This window comes from Phoca vitulina, unplaced genomic scaffold, assembly GCF_004348235.1.
Source record: "Phoca vitulina isolate PV1807 unplaced genomic scaffold, GSC_HSeal_1.0 scaffold42, whole genome shotgun sequence".
Classification (NCBI taxonomy): domain Eukaryota; kingdom Metazoa; phylum Chordata; class Mammalia; order Carnivora; family Phocidae; genus Phoca; species Phoca vitulina.
In genome coordinates this window covers 6591499-6616876 of record NW_022589745.1, presented here as the reverse complement: position 1 = coordinate 6616876, position 25378 = coordinate 6591499, and the positions used below count along the sequence as shown (strand labels likewise).

The 25378-nt window shown below is 47.6% G+C and overlaps 1 protein-coding gene across 6 annotated transcripts in view; it reads right to left on the bottom strand.

Moving 5' to 3' along the window:
• Positions 1-25268, bottom strand: part of ASAP2 (ArfGAP with SH3 domain, ankyrin repeat and PH domain 2) — a 165402-nt gene extending 140134 nt beyond the window's left edge. For 3 of the 6 annotated variants that reach the window (XM_032430160.1, XM_032430161.1, XM_032430163.1), the window contains exon 1: positions 25096-25268. In XM_032430160.1, the coding sequence (XP_032286051.1) occupies positions 25096-25221 (126 nt within the window). In that variant the 5' untranslated portion in view covers positions 25222-25268. The remainder of the gene's footprint in view (positions 1-25095) is intronic. The other 3 variants (XM_032430162.1, XM_032430164.1, XM_032430165.1) reach the window with 1 other exon arrangement.
• Between the last annotated feature and the right edge of the window lie 110 nt (positions 25269-25378).

The following is a 25378-nucleotide window of genomic DNA, read 5'->3' as shown; positions in this document are numbered from 1 at the left end:
CAGCAAGCTATGGTAAAATCAGACCATCCAAAGGAAAGAGCCAACGGTGCGCACTGCATGTGCTCCGTCTGCCCTGAGAGGCAAGGCCACCTTCGCTACCTCTTATAGTAAGACTCTGACAGCCACTCCGCCCGGGGGAGCTGGCACATACTCGGTCACGGCCACCCTGGTACACATGAAGACAGGCCATCTGTTTGGTACCAAAGGTCATCTAAGTCAGGTTCAAAACTCCAGGCTCCATCTCTAATTTGCTTAACTCCATCATTAGTCACTCTAGCCACACACAGATCCCTGCCTACGACACAAGAGGGAAAATTCCAGTTGGCACAGATCAGGTCAAGGCAGTGAAACGGTGCATCTGGAGAAACCTGACTCGCTGGGAGAACCGAGGCAGGTGGGGGCAGTGGGTGTTCCTGGGGAAAGCAGAAGAACAGGGCCATCCTCCCTCCCCACCCCCTCCCTGCTGCACCATTCATCACCAGGAGAACACTTCACACCACTCCGAAATTCCTCTCTCAACACTTCCCCAAACAGGATGTGTCCAATCAGTGAGTCATGAAAAATCGGGTATTTCTAAAAATCCACTGGAAGGAAGGTGTGGGAGAAAATTTCTAAAGGGAGAGAACAAAAAGACAATATGCAAAACTAATTAAGCATTCAAAAGGTCGGAAGTGGGGTGGCTGGGCCCTCTGTGACCTGACCCCACAGTGGCTGCCCGGCCTTTCATTTCACTCCACCCCCTGCTCAACTCAAGAGTGTAGCCCATGGCACCCCGGAACAAATCCATCTTCCGGCACCTTGTCATACCTACCCAGCTAGTCAAACCCTGGCTTTTTAACCCGTTAGAGCCCCAGCTTCTGGATCTATCCAACGCCGTCCTCCCCTCCCCCTAGGCATCCTAGTGCCCCCAGAAGTAATCTCTGTTATCAGTGCTCTGTAAGGACACTCAGCACATGTTACCTTGTATTAGAATTTGTGTACCATCTTATCTCCCTCCGCCAGACTGCAGCAGCCATGCCAGCCGCCATGAGTCCTCTCCGTGGGACAAGCTCTGGGCTAAATGTCCGTGACTTTTCTCATTTAATTCCCACACCAATCCTGCACCCAGGCAGTATTATTATCAGCTCTCCCATTTTATGGATTTAGGAGGCTCAAGCTCGAAAGCTGAGAGGCAGATAGATAGCATCGTGACGAAAGCACGAGCTCAAGAGCCCGAGTGCCCGGGGCTGAAATTCTGGCTTTACTCTGTCCAGCTCAGCGATCCTGGGGAAGCTACTTAACCTCTGCGTCCGGGGTTTCCTCTTCCCTGAACACAGATGACACCAGGCCCTAGCCACAGGGCTGTCAGAATTAAATACATCTAACTTCTGGGAAGCACTTAGTGCCTGGCACATAGTGTTATGTAAGTGTGTGTTAAATAAAAGTGAATGAGCCTCCCTGCCCAAGGTCATACAAGTATTAACAGGTTGAAATCAGTGTTTGAGTCCAGATCCAACTGGCTTCAATGCAGATGCTCTAATCACTGCATGCGCTGAGGAACAGCGTTAATTCCTCCTGGGACCCGGCCATTTCTCATCCATCCCTTTGCTCCTGCAAAGCATACTGGTCCCAGGTCACCACACAAGTTTTACAAGTGAGAGTGAAATGTGAAGAATTTATAAAAAGCTGTCTCTGAAAAGAGATCAGAAACACTAAAGAACTACCAGGGCCTTAGAAAGAAAAACCTTCAAAAAGCATAAAGGCCTCTCATCAAGGTAACCTCATAACCCGGATATCCATCCTGACTAGCTTATTTTGGAGACCCTGACATTAAGAAATAAGACAATATTACAAACAAGAAGACAGGGTGACAGGGCAGGAGGTCACCATGGCTTCTCAACTCCTAGATCTAGAACAATGCAGGTGATCCTCGGAGCCTGCTGGAACAGAACAGACGGTGGCTGGTCCACATCGCACCCTCGAACTCCCTCCTCAGGAGCAGCAAGGCAATCTCAACCCCTTCTTCACAGGTCCCAAGTACAGTTCCCAAGGGACTGAGCCATTCAAACATGCTCTTACTTTTTTAGGGGATCTATCTCACTAATTCAGCTGTCAAACCCTACCATCTAAGAATCAAGTCTCTCCCCTTTGGCCAAAGAAACAAGATGTCTAGGGACCGGCAATGCCAGTTTCTGAAACACCAGGGGTCATTCCTACGATCTAAGCTGTACCTGCTGGCCAGTTTTACTCATTCAACAAACACGTATTATGCATCAGGCACAATTCTAGGTACTGGGGATGCATCATTAAATAAGAGTCAAAAATTCCTGTCCCCACGAAGCTTACGATCTAATGTGGGGGGGCGGGGGAGACAGACATTACAACCGTGACGAATAAAGAACTTACTAGGTTAAGAGGTGGTACATGCTGTGGGGGGAAGGGAGGAGGGTCAGGGAACTGGTGTAAACCGTGAGCAGTGCAGGCCTCTTGAGAAGGTGATGTTTGAAAGAGGAAAAAGGAGTGAGCCACGTGGAGCACCTGGCAGGGAAGAAGACAGCTGTGGACAGAAGGAACAGCCAGAGCAAAGGTTTGGAGGCAGAAGCACACTGATGCGTGTGCAGAACAGCCAGGACGCGGCGTGGCTGGAGCCGAGGAGGTCAGAGGAGACGAGGCAGGGCCCCTCATCACAGGGCTCTCCCTCTCAGGAAAACGAGGGGGGTACTGACAGCACACCAGCCGCCCTAACTCCTTCAGCGAGTGTTTCCCTAGTGCACGCCGTCAGACGAAGAGGCCAGGTGTGCTCAGCAAGGCCACGGTCAGCCGGAGGCGGGTGTGGTGTGACCGGCCACTCGCTGACTGCCCACCCTGAGGGGGCTGCCACAGAGGCTGTGCATGGCCGGGAGGAGGACCAAGCATGGCCTCCAAAGATGCCCCGCTGAACTCTCTAGGACAGGCAGAGACAAGATGAAGAGGAAGTGGTTCTACCAGCAGAGGAATAACATTCATAAAAAGATAGGGACGCGGGGTGGGGTGATGCGTGGAGTGTGGCTGCAGGGCAGAATGGGGATGGGCTGGCGAGGCAGGCAGCGGCCAGAGTCTGGTCATGAGCCAAAAAATCAAGGGCGTCACAGTGAGTTTTAAGCTCCAAAGTTAAAGGCCAAGTCGTTGTTTTAGGATGAGCTCTGTAACTGCAACTGGCGCGGAGGCCGTTGGATAACTGGGCTGAGAAGTGACCGGTACCCACTGCAGCTGTGGGCATGAGAGGAGTCCGAGCAGGAGAGGTTAGGGGACTATTAGCCACCTGGGGGCAAGCCGTGTGGATTCACAGAGCACTTTCCCAAAGGGAGCACCAGCCCAGTTTCGACAGGGCTGGGCGCGGCCCCTCTGACTCCCACCTAAAGCAGGAAAAGGCAAGGCTGCTAGAAGACAAACAAAAACTGACCCCCCCTACACCCCCCCAACCCCATCGATGGCCAAGATGTTAAGATGGCAAAATGTTAAAGTACAGGAAGTCTCCAAAGAGCCCGTGCAAGAGGGGTCACAGACGTCAGATGCTGGGGAAACCCGAGGGCCAGCCAGGCAGGCCTCCTGCTTCAGGGGCGTCTTTGAGCAAGAACACAGCCCTCAGACAGGCAGGGGGTGACAAAAGCCGGGTAGGGGTGGGCAGTGAGGGCAGGTGTCCTCCATACAAGCCGGGCAAGAAGCCAGGTGTCTGAACAGGGTACCAGGCAGAGCCTGGGCCGCCAGACGGAGGCAGCTTTGTCATATAAGTAAAAACCATTTATTGGCATTTGCTAAGCAAGTGGCAGGCCTAGTTCATGACATAATAAAGCCGAGGCTACCACCACCACACTAGACACCCATTAAAACGGGCTCAGACCTAGACGTGACTTCATCGAAGTCCCCAAGCAAGTCCCTCTGGACTGAGGTCAGAGGAAAGCGGAGTTAGGGAAAGTTAGAGCGCAGGACAAGATGCAGAGCCTGAAAACCCAGGCAGGAGTCAAAGGGAGCCTGTCAGTGGCTCCCAGAATGGGACAAGTTCTGCCCAGAGAGCTGGGAGGGGCAGAAGCACGCCGGAACCCCCTTCCAGCAGACAGAAACGGCACCCATCGATCCTGCTGGCAGGAAGAGGAAACCTCTTGCTCACGCTGATGTAAGATGGAGGAGGAAGGAAGTGGCACAGGGAAAGTGACCGACATATAACCACAGACTAACCCGAGCCTGGGCAGTGATCTCCCTTCTACAAATGGGCAGGTTTTCGTGCTGCCAGGAGGCAAGAAGCTGACCTGTTCCTCTAGCACGTGGGACAGGCCGAGGGCCTCCTGCACACCCCACGACTCCCTGGTCCCACGAAACCCTGCGGCCCTGTGCTGGTGGCACCGACCATAGGGCCCTGCACTTGGCGCTTGTTTCGGCCACAGACGCTGCTGCCGCCTTGGCTTCTGTTCTCGTAGCAACCGGCACAGATCCTGTCTGATCTGACTGAGAGGGCTGCTCCAGGGATCAGAAACTGCAGATGTTTTCCCGACCACCTTCCCTCTGCTTTCCCCAGCCCTGCCCTTGCTCCCTGCCGCGAAGGAAAACAAGAAACGTCCTCTTCGCCAGCATCCTCCTTCCCAAGTAGCTCAGGAGATGCAGGCACTATATTTAGCAACCTGGCTCTCAGCAGAACCCGGGTCCTCCTGCAGAGGCTGCCCTCCCCCCTCTCCCCTCCTCTTCGGGAGGCTGCATCTACCCAGGGAAAGCCGCTTGCAGTCTGATCACAGGACTGTGCTCTGGGGAGCCAGTCAAGGCCCAGATTTTTCTGGCTGGTTCCAGAGACTTCGCAGGCCCTGGACTCAGCCCAAGGGGGGCTGTAAGCCTCCTACACGGTAAACCTGCGCACCCGGGTCAGGGCTGAGCCAGGCACATCCGTGCTGTGTCAGCATCCCTGGGCCACCGGGTTCTCCACAAGACCCTGGGCAAGCAAGCCCGTTCACTCCCGCACGTTGTTATGAGCAACTTGATGTTGCCATAGCAACCGCCTCGGTCTCTTGCCGCATTTATCAAACCATATCCTAATTGTTTGTTTACGCATCTGTTTACACCGCGAAACTGTCAACTCCTAGAAATCCAGGACGCTCTCTTTATTCACATTAGTAAGCACCCCAGCGCCTGAACAGGATAGGCAGAGCTCCAACGAATGATGTGAAATAAGAAAACACGATAATCTTTTCTTGCAAAATCATGAAGCTATTCCCAACCAACGCCTTCCTTTCCCCTTAGAGCTTGATGAGGACCTCTCCTCACTCCACACACACACACACACATAGTCTCTACCCTAGCTCACACGGACGAAAGGCCCCAACACCTCTCCGCCCAGATGGAGAGGTGAACGCAGCGCACACAGCCCTCCCCACCAGGCCCTGCACTTTCTTTTTTTCTTTTAAGATTTTATTTATTTGAGAGAGAGAGATCAAGAGCACACAAGCATGGGGTGGGGAGGGGCAAGGAGCAGAGGGAGAGGGACGAAGCAGACTCCGTGCTGAGCATGGAGCCTGACTCGGGGCTCGATCTCAAAACCCTGAGATCATGACCGGAGCCAAAATCAAGAGTCAGACACTCAACCGACTGAGCCACCCAGGCGCCCTGGTCCTGCACTTTCTTACCTTTCTCCGGGCAACTTGTCTTGCCCGCCCAGGCTCAGGTACTTTGTCCCTTCCTACCAGGCTCTCTCCTACCTCTCTCTGCAATCGTTTGTTCGTCACTTACTCAACAAATCTCCCTGCGTGGTTTTTTTGTGCGCCAGGCCTTGTTCCGGGCTACCTCGCACCTGCTTGTGCATCCAGGTCCAGGAAAGGTTCAGGCTCCTGCAGGAAGCAATGCTAACCACACTGGTCCCACCCTGCTCTCCCGACACGAGCTGGGCCTCTCCCACCAGGTTAGCAGCACACCCGGGAGGGCGCTCACATCTCTGACCTCCTTTGCAGCTGCCCCAGTGCCCAGCCCAGCAAGGGCTAGAGACAGTATTCAGGTTGCTTATCAACAGATGGGGAGACTCCTCCATCAAGGCCCAAGGAAGTTCAGAAGGTGAAGACAACAGAGGTGGGCCTAACAGCCCTGCTGTTGCTGCCAAGTGAAGTCTGGCCCACTGCCAACGTGCCCAGAGCAAAGGCAAAGCCCAGCGCACTCAACCACCTCCAACACACGCTGCAACCCCCCAGCAAACTCTGCTGACGGAGCCCTTCTATCTTTCAACCTGTTTGGAGTCTTTGTCCCTGAATATGAGATGTGATGGGACCCAGGGGGCAAAGAGGGGCACAATCCTGAGAAGGCAAAGATAACTTTTCTCCCAAAGTACTCCCTTCCTTGTCTCAACACCCTCCAATCTTTACTAAGACTCCTCTCCTCCGCTGAGTCTTTTGCCACCCTGTCCTTGATCATGCATTCCCACACCAGGAACAGTCATGGCTGTTAGCAGGGAGCTGGGCAGCACTCACTCCAGAAGGTGCCAAAATCTTCCACCTCTGGTGCCGCTGGAAATGTCACAGAAATTCATCAGCAAACAGGACTATCGGTGCACTTCAAGATTGTGGCAATCTTCCTGAATAGTGCTCTATAACTAAAATTTCCATTTTAGTTACAGAGCACTATTCAGGAAGAGTACCACTCATAGTGTCTTTGTCAACTGAGCAGCATAAATTTACATATATTAGGTACCAATAGACATAATTTGCATGTGGGTGTGCCAGCTCACATACACATTCTGTTGTCCCTTGGGATTCTGAGAAATTCAATATTCAAACGGCACCAATGGTTTTTTGCCTATGTGACAGCCAGCTGGAAAGATGGAAAGAGACCATTCATTCGTCATTCACAGATGAACTCTGCTCAGGAGGGAGGGCACCATTTACTTTGTCCAGCATAACAAAAATACATCACCGGCCTCAAAATGGGCTCATTTCTCCTGTAGCCACCCAATCCCCTTTCCCCAAAGAAAGAAATCTAAAACATGAAAACAAAGCAACCAAAAGGAGTGAGAAAATCCTAAAAACAGGGATTACAGACTCAAAGACTGGGTACCACTTAGCTACCACTTAGAATCCCCTTCTCTTAAGGATAACCAAGTGAGTGGGAGGGATGTGAAAATGGGAATATGCGACATAACCAGAATACTCACTGTGACACATGACAGAAACATTTTTAACACTAAAGATATGATTCTCTCAAAAGGATATTTCATTCCAATGATAAATAATTCAAGACTGATGCCTCCTCATGGTTATATGGCCAGAGAGTACCTCCTGTCACAGACATGACAGAAATTATGCCTTACACTAAAATTTGGGAGCTCTTAAAAACTTTTATTTAAAAGATTCCCCCCACTGCATTTAAATTATAATTACACCTACACTCATAATGTTATCTGAGCTTTCCTCTCCAATCTTGCTGCTATTATCTAGTTATTATGAATAAACAGTACCTTTTCCCGGAACAGCTAATACCACTAGTATTAATAGTAACGGCTACTATTAACTCTCTTCTGACGTAATGTGCAAATATTTCTAAATTATCTGTCCTCTCTAGTCATTTCTAAAGACAGCAACATATAACAAACAATGCACGTACAACACTTTAAATCTTTTATTATTTTTTTAATTTAAATTAGCCAACATATAGTACATCATTAGTTTTTGATACAATGTTCAATGATACATTAAAATAGAGACTGGACAACAAGGTTTCTAAGCATATGGAATCTGTGCATATGCATATGTACTCCTCAATATTATACCCACACATTTTCTTTTTAACTCAGTAAAATGATTACTGAGCAGCTCTCAGCTGCTCAGATGGTTCTGGGTAACAGAAAGATCATTCATTGGGCAAGAGCTATAAATCCTTGTTCAAGGCTCACGACTACCCCCGAACTAAATATCTTATTTTACGAAGCCATTAAACCTCTGGAAGGCTGTTTGCTCAGCTGCAAAATGGGTGTAAGACTCGTCCCGCCCAAACTGTGTTTTAAAAAAAATTAAGTATAAATAAAAATAAGAACCTATATATGTATGTGTATATATATATATGTGTGTGTGTGTGTGTGTATATATATATATATATATATATTTTTTTTTTTTTTTTTTGAAAAGAGCTCCTGCTCTCAGGAGTTTACAGTTTGGTTTCAGGAAATAAGAACACAAACGCAGGAAAGAGGTCAGCAGTGCGAATGGTGCGCTCGCTTCATAAGAGATTAATCATCCAAAGACGTTCAGGGAGGGCCTCAGTGCCCGGCACTACAGGACACAGGGCACAGGACACCGACACTGGCCTTTTGGTGAGCACGTGCCCTTATAATGAAGGCCTAACGGGTGCAGCAGAGGCGACGTGTCCTCAAACGGTAGGAGGTGGAACTAATGGAGGCTATCGTGATGAATGGAAACTTCTTAAGAACAGCAGGGCTGGAGAAGGACTGAGAAGGTAGATGGGTAGGATTATAGAGCCACAGAGGGGAGGAAATCCTCTGCCATCTGACGGTCCCCGAGGCACAGGACTCTCGAGCATCCTGCCTTGGTTTACACACCAAACTCCCCATCCTCACCCTTCTGGGCTGGGCTCCGCTGACAATCACCCTGTCCCAGCCCACCCTCCACCCCTCCGTCAGGCCAGGCAGGAGAAGGGGCTGACTCCTAGACCAAGCGGTGCCCAGCCTGTAGTCTCTCTCTAGACCCCAGGCACTTCTCAACCCCGGGGTGAGAGCTGACGAGGCAGCATCCAGACAGAGAGTGCACGCAGGTGACGCCAAGCAAGGGAAGAGCCCGGTCTATAGACTGCTGACATCTGAGTGTGTGGGCACTAGACTTCTTTGGGTTTTTTTCCAGGCTGCCTGTGACCTATTCCTTGAGTCCTCCCTCCCACTCAGACATGCCCCCAGGGCTAACAGGCCAGGATGAAGCCAGAGGAGTGATCCGGGATGATCCTTCCTGTGGTAGCCAGGGAGGACCTGGCAGAGGCCGGGGTTCAGAACATCTTTGGCACAGCTTCCTCCACCCATCTCCCTTTTACTAATGCCCTGCAACAGGCAGCTGGACAGCCAAGAAATGAGGCAAAAGGTGTTAGGAGGGGGGGAAAAAAGCTCAAGAGGGGAGACAGGCAGCCCTGTGAGTCCTGCATGGCCTAAGGGAGGTGCCCCTGCTTCCTTCATACATATATCGGTGATTACTAAGCATATATGAATGTAGGTATATAACACACCTTAGGTAAAATAAATAAGCAGTGAATGAATAAGTTCATGGTTGAATAAATTCATGGTTGATCTTTTATTTTTAAGCAGTCAGTTCCTTAGAGGTAGAGACAAGACTGTATCTCTAATATTTTTGGTATAACGTTCACTTCTCATATATGGCATTATATCTACATATGTGACCCACTGCCAGAGATCAAACACTCGACCTCTGAGTCCCTATTACGTGCAAGGCACGGCGGGGGGGGGGGGGGGGCGCCGGTAACAAACCCCGCCTTCAAGGAGCTCATCTGCCCTCACCTCCTCCTCTCCCTGGTACAATCTTTATTTCTCCTCCCCTCTAGCTCATGAGTACCTTGAAGGCATGAACTCTGTGGAGCCCAAGGCCTGGTACAGAGCAGGGGATCTGTGTATTTGGTGAAGATATATGAAGGCCTAGACCACCAATCACAAACCAACCAACTCTGGGAGATGGCCAAAGCCTGAAGACAGGTCTGACCAATGGGCAGCTGCCATTTTACTCCCTTGCAGTGCATCCCTTCCACTGTATTCCCACTGCCCTATTTCAGACCCCAATGACCACTTCCTTGGGCAGTGGCCAATGCTTCCCTATTGGGCCCCTGCCTTGCGTCCTTCTCACCCTCCCACCCCATGCCAGATCAGTCTTCCTGAAGCCCAGCTCTGTTCATTTCACTCCCCTGCTCAAAAGCCTTTTCCCTACAACCTTGGATAGAAAAGGCTGCTTCCACAGGTGGCAAGGACCTGGCCCCTGCAGCAAGCAGATGTTTAAAACAGGGGCTCATGAGATATGTGGACCACTAGACTACTAGACTAAGCAACTTTAAAGCTCGCTACACCCAACATTCTGTCCCAGGTTGGGACAGACTCTGTCTGTACTCACGCAATGTTCTCACCCAGAGGTGAGAAAACTTTCTCTATGAAGAGTCAGACAGTAAATACTTTAGGCCTACGGGGCACATATACATTCTCTGTTGCATACTCTTTAGCTTTTTGGGTTTTTACAACTCATTTTAACCTATAAACACCATTTTTAGTCTACTTTTTTTTTTTTTTTGGCATCCAAAAACAAGCTGTGGGCTACAGTACGCCTACCTCGGCCTTGACCGAAGAGGGGCAACTCTGAGCGCCCTACACCCAAACTGCATTGTTCTAACTTCCACAACACCTCAAGCTACACCCTCTTTGTCCTTCTCCTTCAGTGAGATTCTTGCTCTAGAAGTATGTCAGCACTGAGGAGGGAAGCAAGGGCCAACCCCAGCACACGGGGCACCCACATTTGCTGCGGGCCACCACACTCCACAGCTGCAGAATACTTTAGGCTTTGGCACATGGGACATCTCAGGTCTGTCCCAGGAATGGATGGACGGACAGACGATGGACTGATCAACTAATGGAACAAAGGATGGGTCGAAGGATAGACGGATGGATGAATGGACAGATGGATAAAAAGGAACCAAGAAAGTGAGTCAGAGAGTAATTGCTTTAAGAATACAGAGAAGAAACTGGTCCTGATGGACTGGGGATGTGAGGGTATGAAGGTCCAACATGAAAACTAGTAACTGCAAGCAGGGGCAACTCCAGATTTGGAAGCTCCCTCACCCCAAAAAAGGAAGTGCCAAAATACTCTGAGGCCGGACAGGAAACCACACGGCCGACCATCCCCCTTCTCACACTCTTTTAACTGCAGCGTCTGAGGGCCAAGGGCTGTCCTCACTGACGTCAGCGCGTCCCAGAAACAGATTTCTACGTCAGGCTACCCATGGCCCAAACTCCATCCTCAGACTATACCAAAGGCCTCATTTGGGCCAACACCAACGGAAGGAGGTGTTCTACGGGCAATTAATTTTCTCAGTAAACTAAAGCTCGTCAAAATTACACCACAAAACCCAAAAACTATTTTCATGCAGACTCTCCTCAGTGGATTGCATGCTTCCCTGTCACCCACAGCAGAGGGCACCGATCTGGACTCTTCTTAAACATACTCTGCCATGGCGTCGTGAGACCCTCAGGAATTCCTGGAGCAGGGGTGGCCCCACACTTCTGCAAGAGTTTAATTCTCTCTTTTCCTCCCTTCCACTGGCCTCAGCTGTGGAGCACTGGTCTCTGCTATTTCTATTTTACTACCTGGTCTTTTCTAGAACCTTGAGGATGACAAGACCCTCACCAGAGAGAAACAAAATGGGGTGCCAAGCAGCTACTTTACGCTTACCTGGGGGTCTTTCTGTTTACTTCCCGGTTCTAATGCATGCCCTACAGTCACCAGCTTTAATTTTTCAACCTAATGCTACATTTTCCTTTGGAAAAAACAATAACAAAATTCTGAAACACTCATTTGCTGATACTAGTACTCCCTAATCCAACCCAAAATCTAACAAAGTGTCAGAACCCTGAAGCAGCTTACCTTGTATTAGGGGCAAAAATAAAGCCCTGAATGTGACGTATCAGGCTCACTGCCTTCGTGCACAGATGCTTGAGGAGATGCAAGGTGGTTCATAAATTAAAAGAGCAAATAAAACAGGAGCCCTTAGGAGATTTCATATCAGCTATGACTAAAGCAATTTTGTCCTAAGATCAATCAAGCCTCCTTTCTTTGCTGGGACCATAAAGAAAAAACTGTGCACTTCAAAAATTAAGTTCCTTCCACATTGCCACAGAAGATAATAAATCATTTTTTAAAAGACAGAACAATAAACCCAGTTCTGGAAAGTGGAGGCAGTATGGCAGGAAAGAAGGCCAACTTTAAATGTCATCAGCAAAGCAACAGCTTACCAGTAGGTCTGGAGAGATGTAGGAAGGCAGGCCTCAGAAATCCCAAATTAAAGCTTCCCTCCTGAGTCCCCTCTGGCTGGAATAACCTCTTTTAAAAAGAAAACACAAGGCCCTTAGGGCCTGGAAATACAGGGAAGGAGTGAAGGTAAAAGAGAAAGCGAGGGAGAGGAGAATTTTAAGCTTTGGACACCACCTAAATTGCAGCATAAGCAACTTGGTCCCCAAGGAAAAGAAGGAGACATGAGCGTGGAGGAGGGTAGGGAAGGAAGATGAAAAAGGTGAAGAGCCATTTTGCCTCCTTCACGATCCTTACCGTGGGCCATTCCTGCCGGCAAACAATCCAGCAGTACCGCTTCCAAATCAAAAGCCGGCAACCTGGCAAGCCAGAACCCAGACAAAGAAAACCGACAGGTTCTGACAGCTCAGCAGCTCCTGTAGTAAACACGCCTCCTTCCTATTTGCCAAAAAAGAGATTTACAAGGTGAGAAGAAAACCAGGAATCTCAACAATTACCTTTTGTCAAAACGATCAAGACGATGCTTATAAAAAGGAGAAACCAAAAAGCCACATTAACCAGCAGAAACAATGGGCTGTTCAGAATTTGCTGTGGCAGAAACAGACAAGGCCCGTCTCCTGGGCCGTAAACTTCCCAGGTGACTACTGAACATGCTGGTTGAATGAGGCAAATACCTGAAACCCATGTACCAACCCAAGCGACATTTCTAACTTACTTTGCAACCAGAGACCAAGCAGGCCAATCTTCTAATTTCCTTAGTATATTCAGAGGCCAGATGAGAAGGAACAAAACAAATTATATGTAAGGAATTTTGGTTGTACATACAAACTGTTTTCTTAATTCTAAAGTCAGTCATCCCATAAAGTAATCAAACCCCTATTCTGTGCAACCCACTGGGCATTCAAAGATGATTAAGAACTGATCCAGCAACTAGGCAATACAAAGAAATGAAAGACACCCAGATTGTTAAGGAAGAAATAAAACTATCTCTATTTGCAAATGACATTATCTTGAATATAGACAATCTTAAGAAGTGCATGCGCGCGCGCACACGCACACATATCTATTAGAACTAATAAACAAATTCATCAAGATTGCAGGATATAAGATGAGTATACAAAAGTTAATTATATTTCTATGCATTAGTAATCAATAATCCAGAAACGAAATTGAGAAAACAATTCCATTTATGATAGCATCAGAAAGAATAAAACACTCAGGAATAAATCTAACAAAAGAAGTGCAAGACCTGTACACTGAACACTGCAAAACATCATTAAAAGAAATTAAAGGCTCAAATAAATGAAAAATATCCCAGGGTAACAGATGAGAAGATGCTAAAAATGGGTTGGTAAGATGTCTATAATTCCAAAATTGATCTGCAGATTGAATGCAACACCCATCAAAATCCCAGCCGGCTTTTTGGCAGCAATTGACAAGTTGATCCTAAAATTCACACGATAATGCAAGGGACCCTGAAAAGCCAAAACAATTTGGGAAAAGAACAAAGTTGGATTCATTTCCTGATTTCAAAAATTACCATAAGCCTACAGTAATCAAGACTGTGTAGTACTAGCATAAGGACAGACAGATGGAATAGAACTCAGGGTCTATTACAAATAAGCCCATATATCAAAGAACAAGTGATTTTTAAAAAGTGTGCCCAGAGAATTCAATGGAGAAAGAACTCCTCAAAAAATGGTGTTGGGACAACTGGATGTTCACCTGCAAAAGAATGAAGTTGGATCCCTACCTCACACCATACACAGAAACTAACTCAAAATGGATCAAGGACTTCAATGTGAGGGCTAAAACTATAAAATTCTCTAAAGAAAATATAGGTATAAATCTCTGTGACCTTAATTTAGGCAACAGTTTTTAAATATAACACCAAAAGCACAAATGAAAAATAAATAGTCTGGACTTTAGCAAAATTAAAAACTTCTGTGTTTCAAAGGATACCACCAAGTGGGTAAAAAGACAATCCATAAAATTGGACAAAATATGTGCAAATCACATATTTGTTACGAGTCTAGTTTCTAGAATATATTAAGTAGTCTTATAATCCAACAGTAAAGACAAATAACCCATTTTAAAAATGGGCAAAGGATCTGAAGAGGTACTTCTCTAAAGAAAATATACCAATGGCCACAGGCACATGAGACAATGCTCAGCACCATAAATTGTCCATTAGGAAAATGCAAATCAAGCCCATGAGATACCAATTCATAGCCACTAGCATGGCTATAATAAAAAAACAAACAAACAAACAAAAAAACAACAAAACAAAAAACAGACAATAGGGGCACCTGAGTGGCTCAGTCGATTAAGCAGACCAACTCTTGATTTCAGCTCAGGTCATGATTTCAGGGTCTTGAGATCAAGCCCAGCATTGGGTTCTGGTGCTGGGTGTAGAGACTGCTTAAGATTCTCTCTCTCCCTCTCCTCCTTCCCTCTCTAAAAAAAAAAGGACAATAAGAAGCATTGACAAGGATGTGTAGAAAACACAAAAGGCCATGTATTGGATCAATCCCATTATATGAAATGTCTGGAATAGGCAAACCATAGAGACAGAAAATAAATCAGTGGTTGTCAAGGGGCTGATAGAAAGGGGAATCAAGAGTACCTGCTAATGGTATGGGGTTTCTTTTTGGTGTGATGAAAATGTTCTGGAATTGGACAGTGGAGGCCGTACAACTTTGTGAATAAAATAAAAAAATCAATGAATTAGTTTAAAAGGGTGAATTTTATGGTATGTGAACCGAATCTCAATTTAAAACAACAATAAATAAGCATTCCAGGAAGCCACAGAGAGGTCTTTTTTAAAAAAACTCAGGTTGAATATATAATTCAGAACCTACACTTTCTTTTCAGAACTACAAATTAGCCATTTCTTGCTGATTTTTATTCCCACCATTTATGCTAGAATCTTTCCAAACTCAATATACGTGATACAAAGATCTGTGGGATTTTCAGGCTGGAAAGGTTAGTCAGAGATCAACTAATCCAAACCCCTCATTTTAGAGACCAGACGTTCAGAGCAGTGACTTGTCCAAGGTCATATAGCAAGGTAGAGAACAAATGAGAACTAGAATCACCTCTTCTAACTCCTTGGCGAGTGCTTTTTCTACTCCACTATATTAACACAACCAAATCCACAGGGCTTCATAATACAGAGCGCAGCTTCCAGTGAGGAAAATACAGGCTTTCCCAAAAACCTAGGAAAAGCTATGAGAATGTGGATATCAAAAGATCAGTATTTACTTCCAGTTCAACAGTCCAAATTATTTAATGATCACAAAACCCTGTGATATCATTAACACAACCTGCTTTACACCAGCGAAGTAAAGCAAGACAGAGAATCAAGAGACCAAAGACATGTAGCAAAGACCACAAGAGCTGCTCCAAGGAGAGATGGGCGGCAAACAACACTGCCCTACTTGTCCCAAACTTGAACTGGAACTGCACCCAGTGACATTCCAGCTTAAGTACCAATTACCCTGTTGACTCCAGTGATCTTCTGGGTAAGGGAATCTTTAAAGGGGGGAATGGAAGAGGTGAAGCTTATTTTCACCTCTAACCTCTTGAAAAGTATGAGTATGAACAGCTAAGGGAAAGAGAGAGTAGAGGGGGTGATCAGAAAAGAGTGGCAAGAGGCAACTCACACAACTGAGTTGTGTTGCAGATGACTGGAGACACAGAATGTTAAGAGCTGGAGAAGCCCTGCGGCTCATCTCATCCTGCTCTTCATTCTACACGAGGCCACTGAGGCTGGACCAGAAAACACCGGCCCAAGGTCACGAGCTGGTTAGCAACAGGTCAGGGCTATCAGAGGAATAAATACAGCACAAGGACTTAAGATTCCCTGTTCCTTTCAGAATCTCCCCCCAAAGTCCCCTCACTGGCAACAGGGAACTGACTCCTCAGCCTGATTCTGCCTGGACATGCTACATCTGTGATTCACCCTCCAGTGGCCTTCTCTCAAAACACAGATTTGCTGACAAAGAGGGAAATCTGGATGGGTCTGATCACTGCCTACGTGGCTGTGGAGTCCTTTACACACAGCTGTGACAGTATTCTCAGTCCCTCAGCTCTGAGGAAGCCAGATCTCTCCTTTTAACTCACTTCAAGGCAGTTAAGGTCACTTAATAAACACCTCTGATGCTCAGCACCTCCTCCAGGGGCTAGTGTCTGATGGTCCTGTCTGGGCAGTCACACATTCTCTAAGCCAGCAACAATGGGCACTGGCCTACAGGTCTACAATGATCAGCCTGCACTAAAGAGACCGACAGAGACACCTCAAGAGGACCAGAAGAGCCAGCAGGAGACGTCAGGTGATGCATTCAAGGACCAAGAGGGGTGAGAGCCAGGATGGCAGGGCTAACGTCCCTGTGTGGCTGGGAGGCCCCGTCAACTGCTAGTGTGTGGGGGGGGGGGGACCACAATCAAGTAACTTGTCTGCATCCTGACCTCCTCAACTGTGAGACGGAGATAACAGGACTTACCTCAGAGAGTCACTGAAAGGACTCAATAATCAATTTAAAACACAGCACAGGGGCACTTGGGCGGCTCATATGGTTAAGCGTCTGCCTTGGGCTCAAGTCATGATCCCGGGGTCCTGGGACCTAGCCTCACATCAGGCTCCCTGCTCAGCGGGGAGTCTGCTTCTCCCTCTCCCTCTGCCTCCGCCCTGCTCATGCTCTCTCTCTGTTTCAAATGAATAAATAAAATCTTAAATAAATAAATAAACCACAGCACAGTCCTTAAAACACAATTAAGGCTCAACTCAAAGAAATGTCAGCCATTGTTGCAGTTAGTTTAAAAAAAAATAAAACTGTAATAAGAATGTGATTTCTTGTGGGAAGCTAAAGAAAGAGGTCTCCAAATCCTGATCACCTTGCTAGAATCCTAACAGACAAGGAAATTCATCATTAGAAGGAGCTGTCTTCATTAGCCACCTGATTTTGACAGCATCTATGTATAAAACCATATTGACAAAGCCATCTTCAGGATCGAGTGGAAAGATGACATCATTAATAATACCGTTAGTAGGGCAGGCCTCCCGCCAGGGTGTGAGCAATGCCCTGGGCCACTCAGCTCTGCAGGGCTGGGCATGTTGGCAGAGCAGTGAAGCGAGGGAAGAGAAACCATTTCTACAGCAGCAATGACAGAGAGGAAGCAGAAGAGCAGTTAGGATTTCCCAGAAGCAGCAACTCCAGAAATACACCAGAAGCTACTCACTAACACTAACAGCCAGAGGCGTCCTGCTGGCCACGCAGACATCCACACGGAGGGCCTCTCCTGGCCCAGGTTACACAGGGGCAGCTGGCTGCTCCAGGCTCTCGTGTCAGGATGCTTGAGTCTGAATCCTGCCTCCACCACTTCCTAGCTTTGCGATCTTGGTAAAGTGGCTTAGGTCCTCTGAACCTCGTAGGGTTTTTGTAATAAACAAGGTAACAGCATCGGGAGAGAACTTAGAGCATGTCGGGCACGCAGTAAGCACCCCAACAATGCTAGAAAGACAAGAGGAAAAAAAAGGGACCGGCAATAACACTTCAGCCATGCTGTGGATCTCCCAAACACGCTCATCCAACAGCAGCATCATTTCAAACACGTAATCTCACCAAGAACGACAGTCTGGGAAGTTCCCCTTCAAACTGCGGGCAGAAGGTCCTTGAAAACGTACTACTCCTTCACAAACAAGCTCGCCCTAGAGTCAAGGATAGTGTGTAACATGCTAGCAAAACAGGAAAGGTAAAAACGGGGGACTGGCTTGCAGAGAGGCAGCCCAGCTCAGGGCCCAGTACAGGACTCGCAGACGCATTCACAGTCCTGCCGAACTCCAAGGCACGCCCAAGCACGTGAGTGAACCCATGGGACCGCAGGAGAAACTGCCAAGCCCTGACCCTGAAAATGTGCGGGTGCACCATGGCTGCCAAACCCCAGCTGGCAGCGTGACCCAGCACCCCCATTCCTCCCAACACCTTTACTACTCGATCCTCTTAACACTGGCTTCGGGTAGAACACTTCTCACAGCTAGACCGCAAGAACCAACATAATGACAGGGTAACAACTGTGAAGCCTGCTTAAAGAGCACTGTTACAGAGTCACTCACTCACCCCAAAAACAATTAACTGGAAGAATCCTACCACCAAGCCTCGAATTCTTTGTTTGAATTCAAGGGGTCCATAAACCTGGATTGGAAAAAAAGAATGACATCTGTATTTCACTAGTCCCTCACTGAAATTTAGCATTTTCTTCAATTATGAATGTAAGCCACATGCCATGGTCATATTAGCAGCATCTGTGACTCCAACAAAAGAAACATTAACGTAACGTCAGAGTTTGAAATATCTTACAACATTGCTTATACTCACCTGGGTACTTCAAAATTAAAGTACATTATTAGACCCACTACCAAATCTTGATATTAAATGTTTTAGTAAAGAAGCATATCTTGGTATGACAGATTTTTCAAATATTTTGCTAACTGTATTACATTATATTTGGTTCCCTTTGAATTCCTCTGTATTGTATTTGATGCATTAAGACATCTTTCTGAAGAAAGGTCCACCACCATCCTCGGAGTGTCAGACGGGTCCATGGCACAAAAAAGGCTAAGAAGTTAAACTATAACTGCACATAAAAGATGAGAATATAAGTGGTCTGTGGGGAAGGAGCTAGCCCTGTCCACTTTTACGACCCTAGCACCTGGCAGAGACAACAGATTGGTAGGTGCCCAACATACATTTACGAATCAATAAACTCAACAAAACCAAATACAAATAAAAATCCAGCTGGAATACAAGTACTCGAGCTCTGGTTAATGACCCGTTTATTCCACAACATTATGCACCCGATAAAACGGTAAGGGTACCGAAGTACCGGGAAGGGCCCTGGCAACGGTGTTAAGGCCATAGGACACATGCAAGTGTAAGCAAAGGAGGCGGGTTTCTATTGCAGGACAGTGACTAGGTGAACTCAGCACCTCTTTTTAGTAGGGAAAGAGGAGCGTTTGGGGAACTGGATCAGGGACAGGATCTCAGGCATCTGACACAGCCAAGAAAGTGTCATCGGCTATCCTCAGCCTAGAAACCGCAGAGGAGAGAACACGTCCCTCCAGCCCAGGTCTACATCGCTCTGCTTTAATGTTCCTTGATCCCAGTCTGCCGTGAAACAAAACAAACATTCAGGATTGGTCCTAACAGAAGTTCTAGAACAAGTGAGGCTGGCCAGCACACAGACACAAAGCAGGCCCAGCAGAGAGCTTCAGCTTCTTCACCAGAGACACCAGAGGTCCACTCTCCAGGTCACCTGGGTGAACCGGGCTTGACGGCCGTCTGTTCTGCTCACCTCCCCCCAGCACACCAACACTCTCTCCACCAGACTGCACCTCTCCCCCGCCGCTAAGAGGCCAAGACCCTCTGGCCTGGAGGACTACACCAGACTCCCAGCCCCACCAATCTCTCCGTCTCCTCTGTAGTCTATTCTCCCTAGAACCAGCACCATGACATTTGTAAATGTCAATCCGATCATGTTATTCCCTGCTCAAACCCTCTGATAGCCTCCTGTCCCAGGAGAACAAAGTCCAATTCCCTCCCAAGACCATCGAGGCCTGTGTGACATGGCCCTGCCCGCCCTCGTCCTTCCCTCCTTGCCCACCGCCTTCTTCCTGTCCTTAAATGCCCCAGCCCAGTTCACATCTTGCAGCCTCTTCACATGCTGTTCTTCCACCCCAACTCTTCCCTGGCTGGCTTCCTCACTGCATTCCAGCCTCTGCTCTAATGTCACCTCTTCAGAAAGACCTTTCCTGATCTGTCTCCCAATCTCCGAAGTCCCTTTCCAGTCCCAAATTCCACTCAACTTTTCTTATCACTTATCACTTATCACTGATAGTGTAACCGATGTTACACTACATGATTATCTGTTTACTGCAGGGATTACCGACCCCATTTGGGGAGAAGCTTTAAAAAATGCCAATGCTTCAGGCCCCAGCCAAACCAGTTAGTCAGACTTTCAGGGAGTAGGCCAGGCATCTGTGTTCTACAAAATCCGCACCCCCCCCCCGCACCCCCAAGTGATTCTACTGTGCAGCCAGGATTCACACTCTTAGAAGAACGGTGCTTCTCAAACTTTAATATGCATATAATGCACCTGGGGATGTCACTAAAATGTAGTCCGTCTCAGGTCCAGGTGGGATCTGAGACCGCGGTGCCGACAAGCTGCTGGTCAGTGGGCCCTGCCGTGAGTTGCAAGGGTCTGAAACAGCACTGTCCGACAGCACTTTCTGCAAGGACGAAAATGTTCTAAATCTACACTGTCCAGTACACACGTGGCTACTGAGCACTTGAATCTCAGTTAGGACAGTGGAGAAACTGAATTTTACATCTCAGGCTACCGTGTCAGACAGCGCACGCCTATGATGCATGCGCTCCATGAAGAAGGGCAGCAATGTCTAGCAATGTGGAGCGTAAGGGAAGAAGTAAGGATCCCTCCAAATTCTCGGCTTGAGCGGCCCTCTGTAAATTGCACACGACGAGAATCCTATCAGAGGCCTACTTGGCCACCACCTCAGGAGTGGATCGATTTACCTAAGGCAGGAAGGCAGACACAGAAGACCATTTTGAGACTTTAGTGACTAAAGCATGTGGTAACCCACAGATGATCACCTTGACCTCGCGACTCAATCGCGTATCACTATACAAGGCCCTCCTAACCACAGCCCCAAGCACACTTGACCAATGCCATCCCTGGGCATCCATGGTTCTGGACAATCTTATAGCCAAAGCCCTCACATTGACTTAGTTTATTGCACGGATTTGTTTATAAGATGTCAGCCTCTCTCACTTAAGTTTGTAGGTTCTTTCAAAGACAGAACTTACTCCACTTGGTATTCTATTCCCATCACCTAGCACACAACAGGACTCAATAAAAACTGCATGACAGAGCCTGGAACCTACCAGGAGTACCATTAGTATTTTTACTGTTAATCACAAGAAAGAGGGAAACTGAATTGCGGGAGGGGGGGCGGAATTACATAACAAGAGAAGATCATTTCCTCCTTAAATGACTCAAAAATTTCCAAACACATTAAGTCCAGATCTCAGAACACAGCATAAATAGGTGGCCCTGTTTGACCACAAAACCTCATTTCCAAAAACACAAATGCATAGGCAAAAAGATGATGTCCTTCTGACAAAAGATCCAAGATCTGTTAGTCTGGGATTTGGAAGAGCCCTCTTCACAAAGAGCTAAGATTCACAATCACATTCTTGCCTAAAAAGTACATGGGCCAGGTTCCCACTCTAACTGCTGGGAGGCGCATCTGGCCCCAAGGACAGCAAGGCCCCTGGGAATCTGGGCAGCCCAGATGCTCATTTTACCCCTGCAGTCAGAACCCTGCGCTTGTGACAGCAATGAGATTTCCAAGGTAACCAAGGACAACAGAGTTGAGAATTATGGCCCCGGAAGGAAGTAGATTAAATTTTAATACTTACAAGTCAACATCAAATTTATTTTTAAAACTACATATCTAACAAAGCCAAATAAGCAAGATAGAATGGATGATACTCTACAGGAGGGTTTTATAAACATGAATATTCCAAGTATGTATACAATTTTTTCCTATTTTGAGAATATTTCAAAGTGCCTAGAGACTCAAAGAAACTGAGACAGAAATAACCCCCCCCCAAAAAGGGGAAAAGCTCACTTTTCAGAGTTATGCCACAACTACTTATTTTTTTCCATTATTTCCAAAAACACAGGGCAGATTCCATCTAGTGGTAGCAGCAGACTTTGCTAAAAATGTGCACAATAATTACTTTACCCAGAGAAAGTGATCACCAGGCGAATATTTTAAAACATAGCTATGTGCTGACCCGCTGCCAAGACAACAAACTGGTTAAAAAAAAAAAAAATAAGCATGGGTTAACAGATACATAGTTTTTCATTCACTTAACTCATTCAACCATTCATCCTTTTCCCCTACTCTTCCTACCCAACCCCCATGTAAATCCCATCTTGGTGCCAAAGCCCTCACCAGTTTCCATGGATTAACTATAATATAATCTGTTAAGCAGTTAGCATTTACTAAACCAGTTGTCTGTCAGGTGTGGTGCTGTGGATTATCTCAGTAAACCCTCCCCACAACCCTCTGAAGTAGAGAAGTATTATTATCCAGAATTTAGTGCCGAGGAAAGTGAGAAAACGTTAGGTATCTCACCCAAGTTTAGACAACTGGCAAGTAGTAGAGTCTGAACTTGAACCAGGTCTGACAAATGAGGAATTCAGAGAAATCAGCATTTTTTTTTTTTTTTTTTTTTTGAGAATTCAGCATTATTTAAAAGTAACAAAAAACAGGGGCACCTGGCTGGCTCAGTCAGTGGAGCGCATGACTCTTGATCTCCGGGTTGTAAATTCAAACCCCATGTTGGGTGTAGAGGTTACTTAAAAATAATCTTAAAAAAGAAAGTAAAAGGAAACAGCAACACTTCTGAAAACAACATGGAGCCAAGTTCAATTCCAGCTCTTCAATTTACTAGGCTCTATAACCTTGAGCAAATTATCCTGAGTCTCAATTTCTTCATGTATAAAGCCGGGATGAGAAATAGATCTAACAGATGTGACATTCATAGTATAAGGTTCACAAAGGTTTTTCAGTTTAAAATTAGTTTGCTATTTTCATGAATCATTTATTTAAACATAGGGCCAAGAGCTTGCAAATTTTAAATTTATTTTATTTCTGTTAAATGAATAACAAGTTACAATACCCACTCTCTGTCTCACTTCAGTATGAAAAGTAGATGCTTGTTGAAAACCAAACTATGTGGGCATCACTTCTTAATCAAAGTATATATGGAACAAGTTTTGGTAATGGGAATGAACGTTAAACACCCGAGAACAGAGCATTATTTAAAGGAATCCACAGTGATTCCTCAGAGAGTGAACACCTTTCAAATGTAGTTATCTCAAAAATCCAAACACAAATTTCACCATCATAGTATGAATAGTGGCTTTGCTTAAAGTGAAAACAGACCTGTAATGATTTCAATTTTTTCATTTTTGAGAATTTAACCAATTCGTGTGCTTCGATGGCAACATGGAGCAAGCTTGCAATTTAATAAAATGACCAAATCCAGTCTCTTTTTAATCTGCTCAGTAACTGAGCTCTCGGATAATCTCCTGCACAGCATACAAAAGAAGGTTTGGAATTATACACCACAAACTAAAATTAATCAGAGGAAGGGATGCCAATTTTAATAGCAATTCCTATTTGCCTAGCTTCCCAGCATCTGCCAGTGTTAATATTTAAGTGACAAACTGCAGTGGGGAAAAGAAACAGAACTTCACACACAATCAAGCCTTTTTTAAGGCATCATGTAAAAGCTTCCTTCCCTAAAGAAATATTCAGCTACTTTTTTGGTTGCAATCCTTCCATAGACATTATTAATAGTGTATTCTCAAAACATGGAGAAAATGTTCCCCTTGCTTTTCAACCAGTACTTCTGGAAAAACTTCTTTGGGTCATCCCCATCTGCCTACTTTGAAGCCATCTTTTTTAAGCCTTGCTGACACAAGTAGAATTAAGTGATGTGGGATTACAGAACTCACTACAAAAGGTTTACGTGTAGCTCTCCTCCACCAAAAAAAGGAGAGAAGGAAGGAAAGAGGGCCGGCCGATGCCCTAGCTATACTTAAAACATTCAGAATGCTGAATCTATTACTTATGATTTAGCCTATTATTGACTGTTTATGTCTGCAAAGAAAAAAATTCCCATTAAGGGAAACATTCTGGATCTTCCCCCCAAACAATTCCTAACAGCAGATGCTTTGTTCAAATGGGCAAAAAAATTAATGGCATCACTTAATTAAAAGCTCTGTGGTGACCTCCCCTCACTCTAGCCCAATCATCATCTTCTAAAATCCCTACAATACCCCCATTTTAAGGCTGTAACTTGACATTCTGGCCTAGAGAAATTTAATCATCTGTTCTATACTAGCACACGTGTGGCTTATAAACCAGTTACCTATTATGAGCCAAGCAGAGTGCGAAGCACCTTACACACCACGTCTCTAACCCTCATAATAACCCCGGAAAGGATGTATTTCTAGTCCCGTTTGCTAGGTAAGGAAAATGAGGGCAGAGAGGTGAGGAGCTGCCCCACACCACACAGCCAGCGGTGGCCCTGGACTCACAAACTCAGCCCTTCACCGCAGGCTGCTTGGATTGTCAGCCCAAGCTGGTTCATTCCGAAGTGTTCTCTCCGCAGGATGTGGAGGGCTTACCAGTTAGCACTAGGCATGATGACTTTGCACCTTGAAAGCACTTGACTAAAATCAGGCCTTTTCCAGGCTGATGGGGAGCGAGGCGATCAGAGGTTCAAGCAGGTGAGACACACGCAACTGGGGGCGGCTATCAAAGGTCTTCGGATCAGAAGCCCCGGCTCCGCACACAGCTCCCCGCACTCGGCTCCCGGGCGCGGTGCGGAATGCGGTCAGGCCTCCCCCGCTAAGGTGTGCACACCTTTTCCTGGACAGCCGGGGTCCTCCGACCCACCCGAGAGTCGGGCAGAGGGGGCGAGGGCCGCAGCGGAGCTCGGAGCACACCAATGCGCGCGGAGCAGGCTGGGGGCAGGGGCTCTTCCAGAACAAGTGGGAGGTGGGCGCCCGGGGATGGCTGGTGAGCCCACGACCCCCGCCGCGCCGGGCGCGGGGGTCCCCGCTCACCGCCCACCCCGCCTTCCCAGCCAAAGTTGGCCGCGCCGCCGGGAGCCGCCCGGCCCGGGGCCCCGCGAGGGAAAAGAAGGCAGGGGGGTTGGCTCTTAAAAAGGCCCAAGGTAGCCATCAGCCATCTCCTCGGAGCCACCTACACGGAACAAAGGGCTTCTGTGTCGGGCAGGGGTGGCCCGGCCGCGTCGGATTTTGAGGAAAGAAACTTTTCCCGGGCTGTGGGCGCCGCGGGCAGGCGCGGGGGCGGACCGGCGGGACGGGCGGCGGGCAGGGCGCGGGGCCGCGGGGCCACCTGAGGCCGGGGCCGCCGGCCCGCCCGCCCGCCCCCGCCGCCCGGCGACGCCCGCCCGGCGCCGCTCACCTCCTCGATGGCCGCCACCGTGTTCCGGCACTGCGCCGTGCGCGTGGTGAAGCTCGAGGCCGGGGGCGCCTTGTAGTCCTCATGGGTCTCGGCCACGAATTCCGACACGGAGATCTGGTCCGGCATCGCCTCGGCGCGCGGGCGGCCGGCCGCGGGGGAGCCGCCGCCTCAGCCGCCGCGCGGGCTCCGACCGGCCGCTCGGACGCCTTCGCCGCCTTCGCCGCGCCCGCAGCTCGCCCGGCCCGCGGACAAAGGGAAGCGCCGGGGCGCGGGCCGCCGCCGC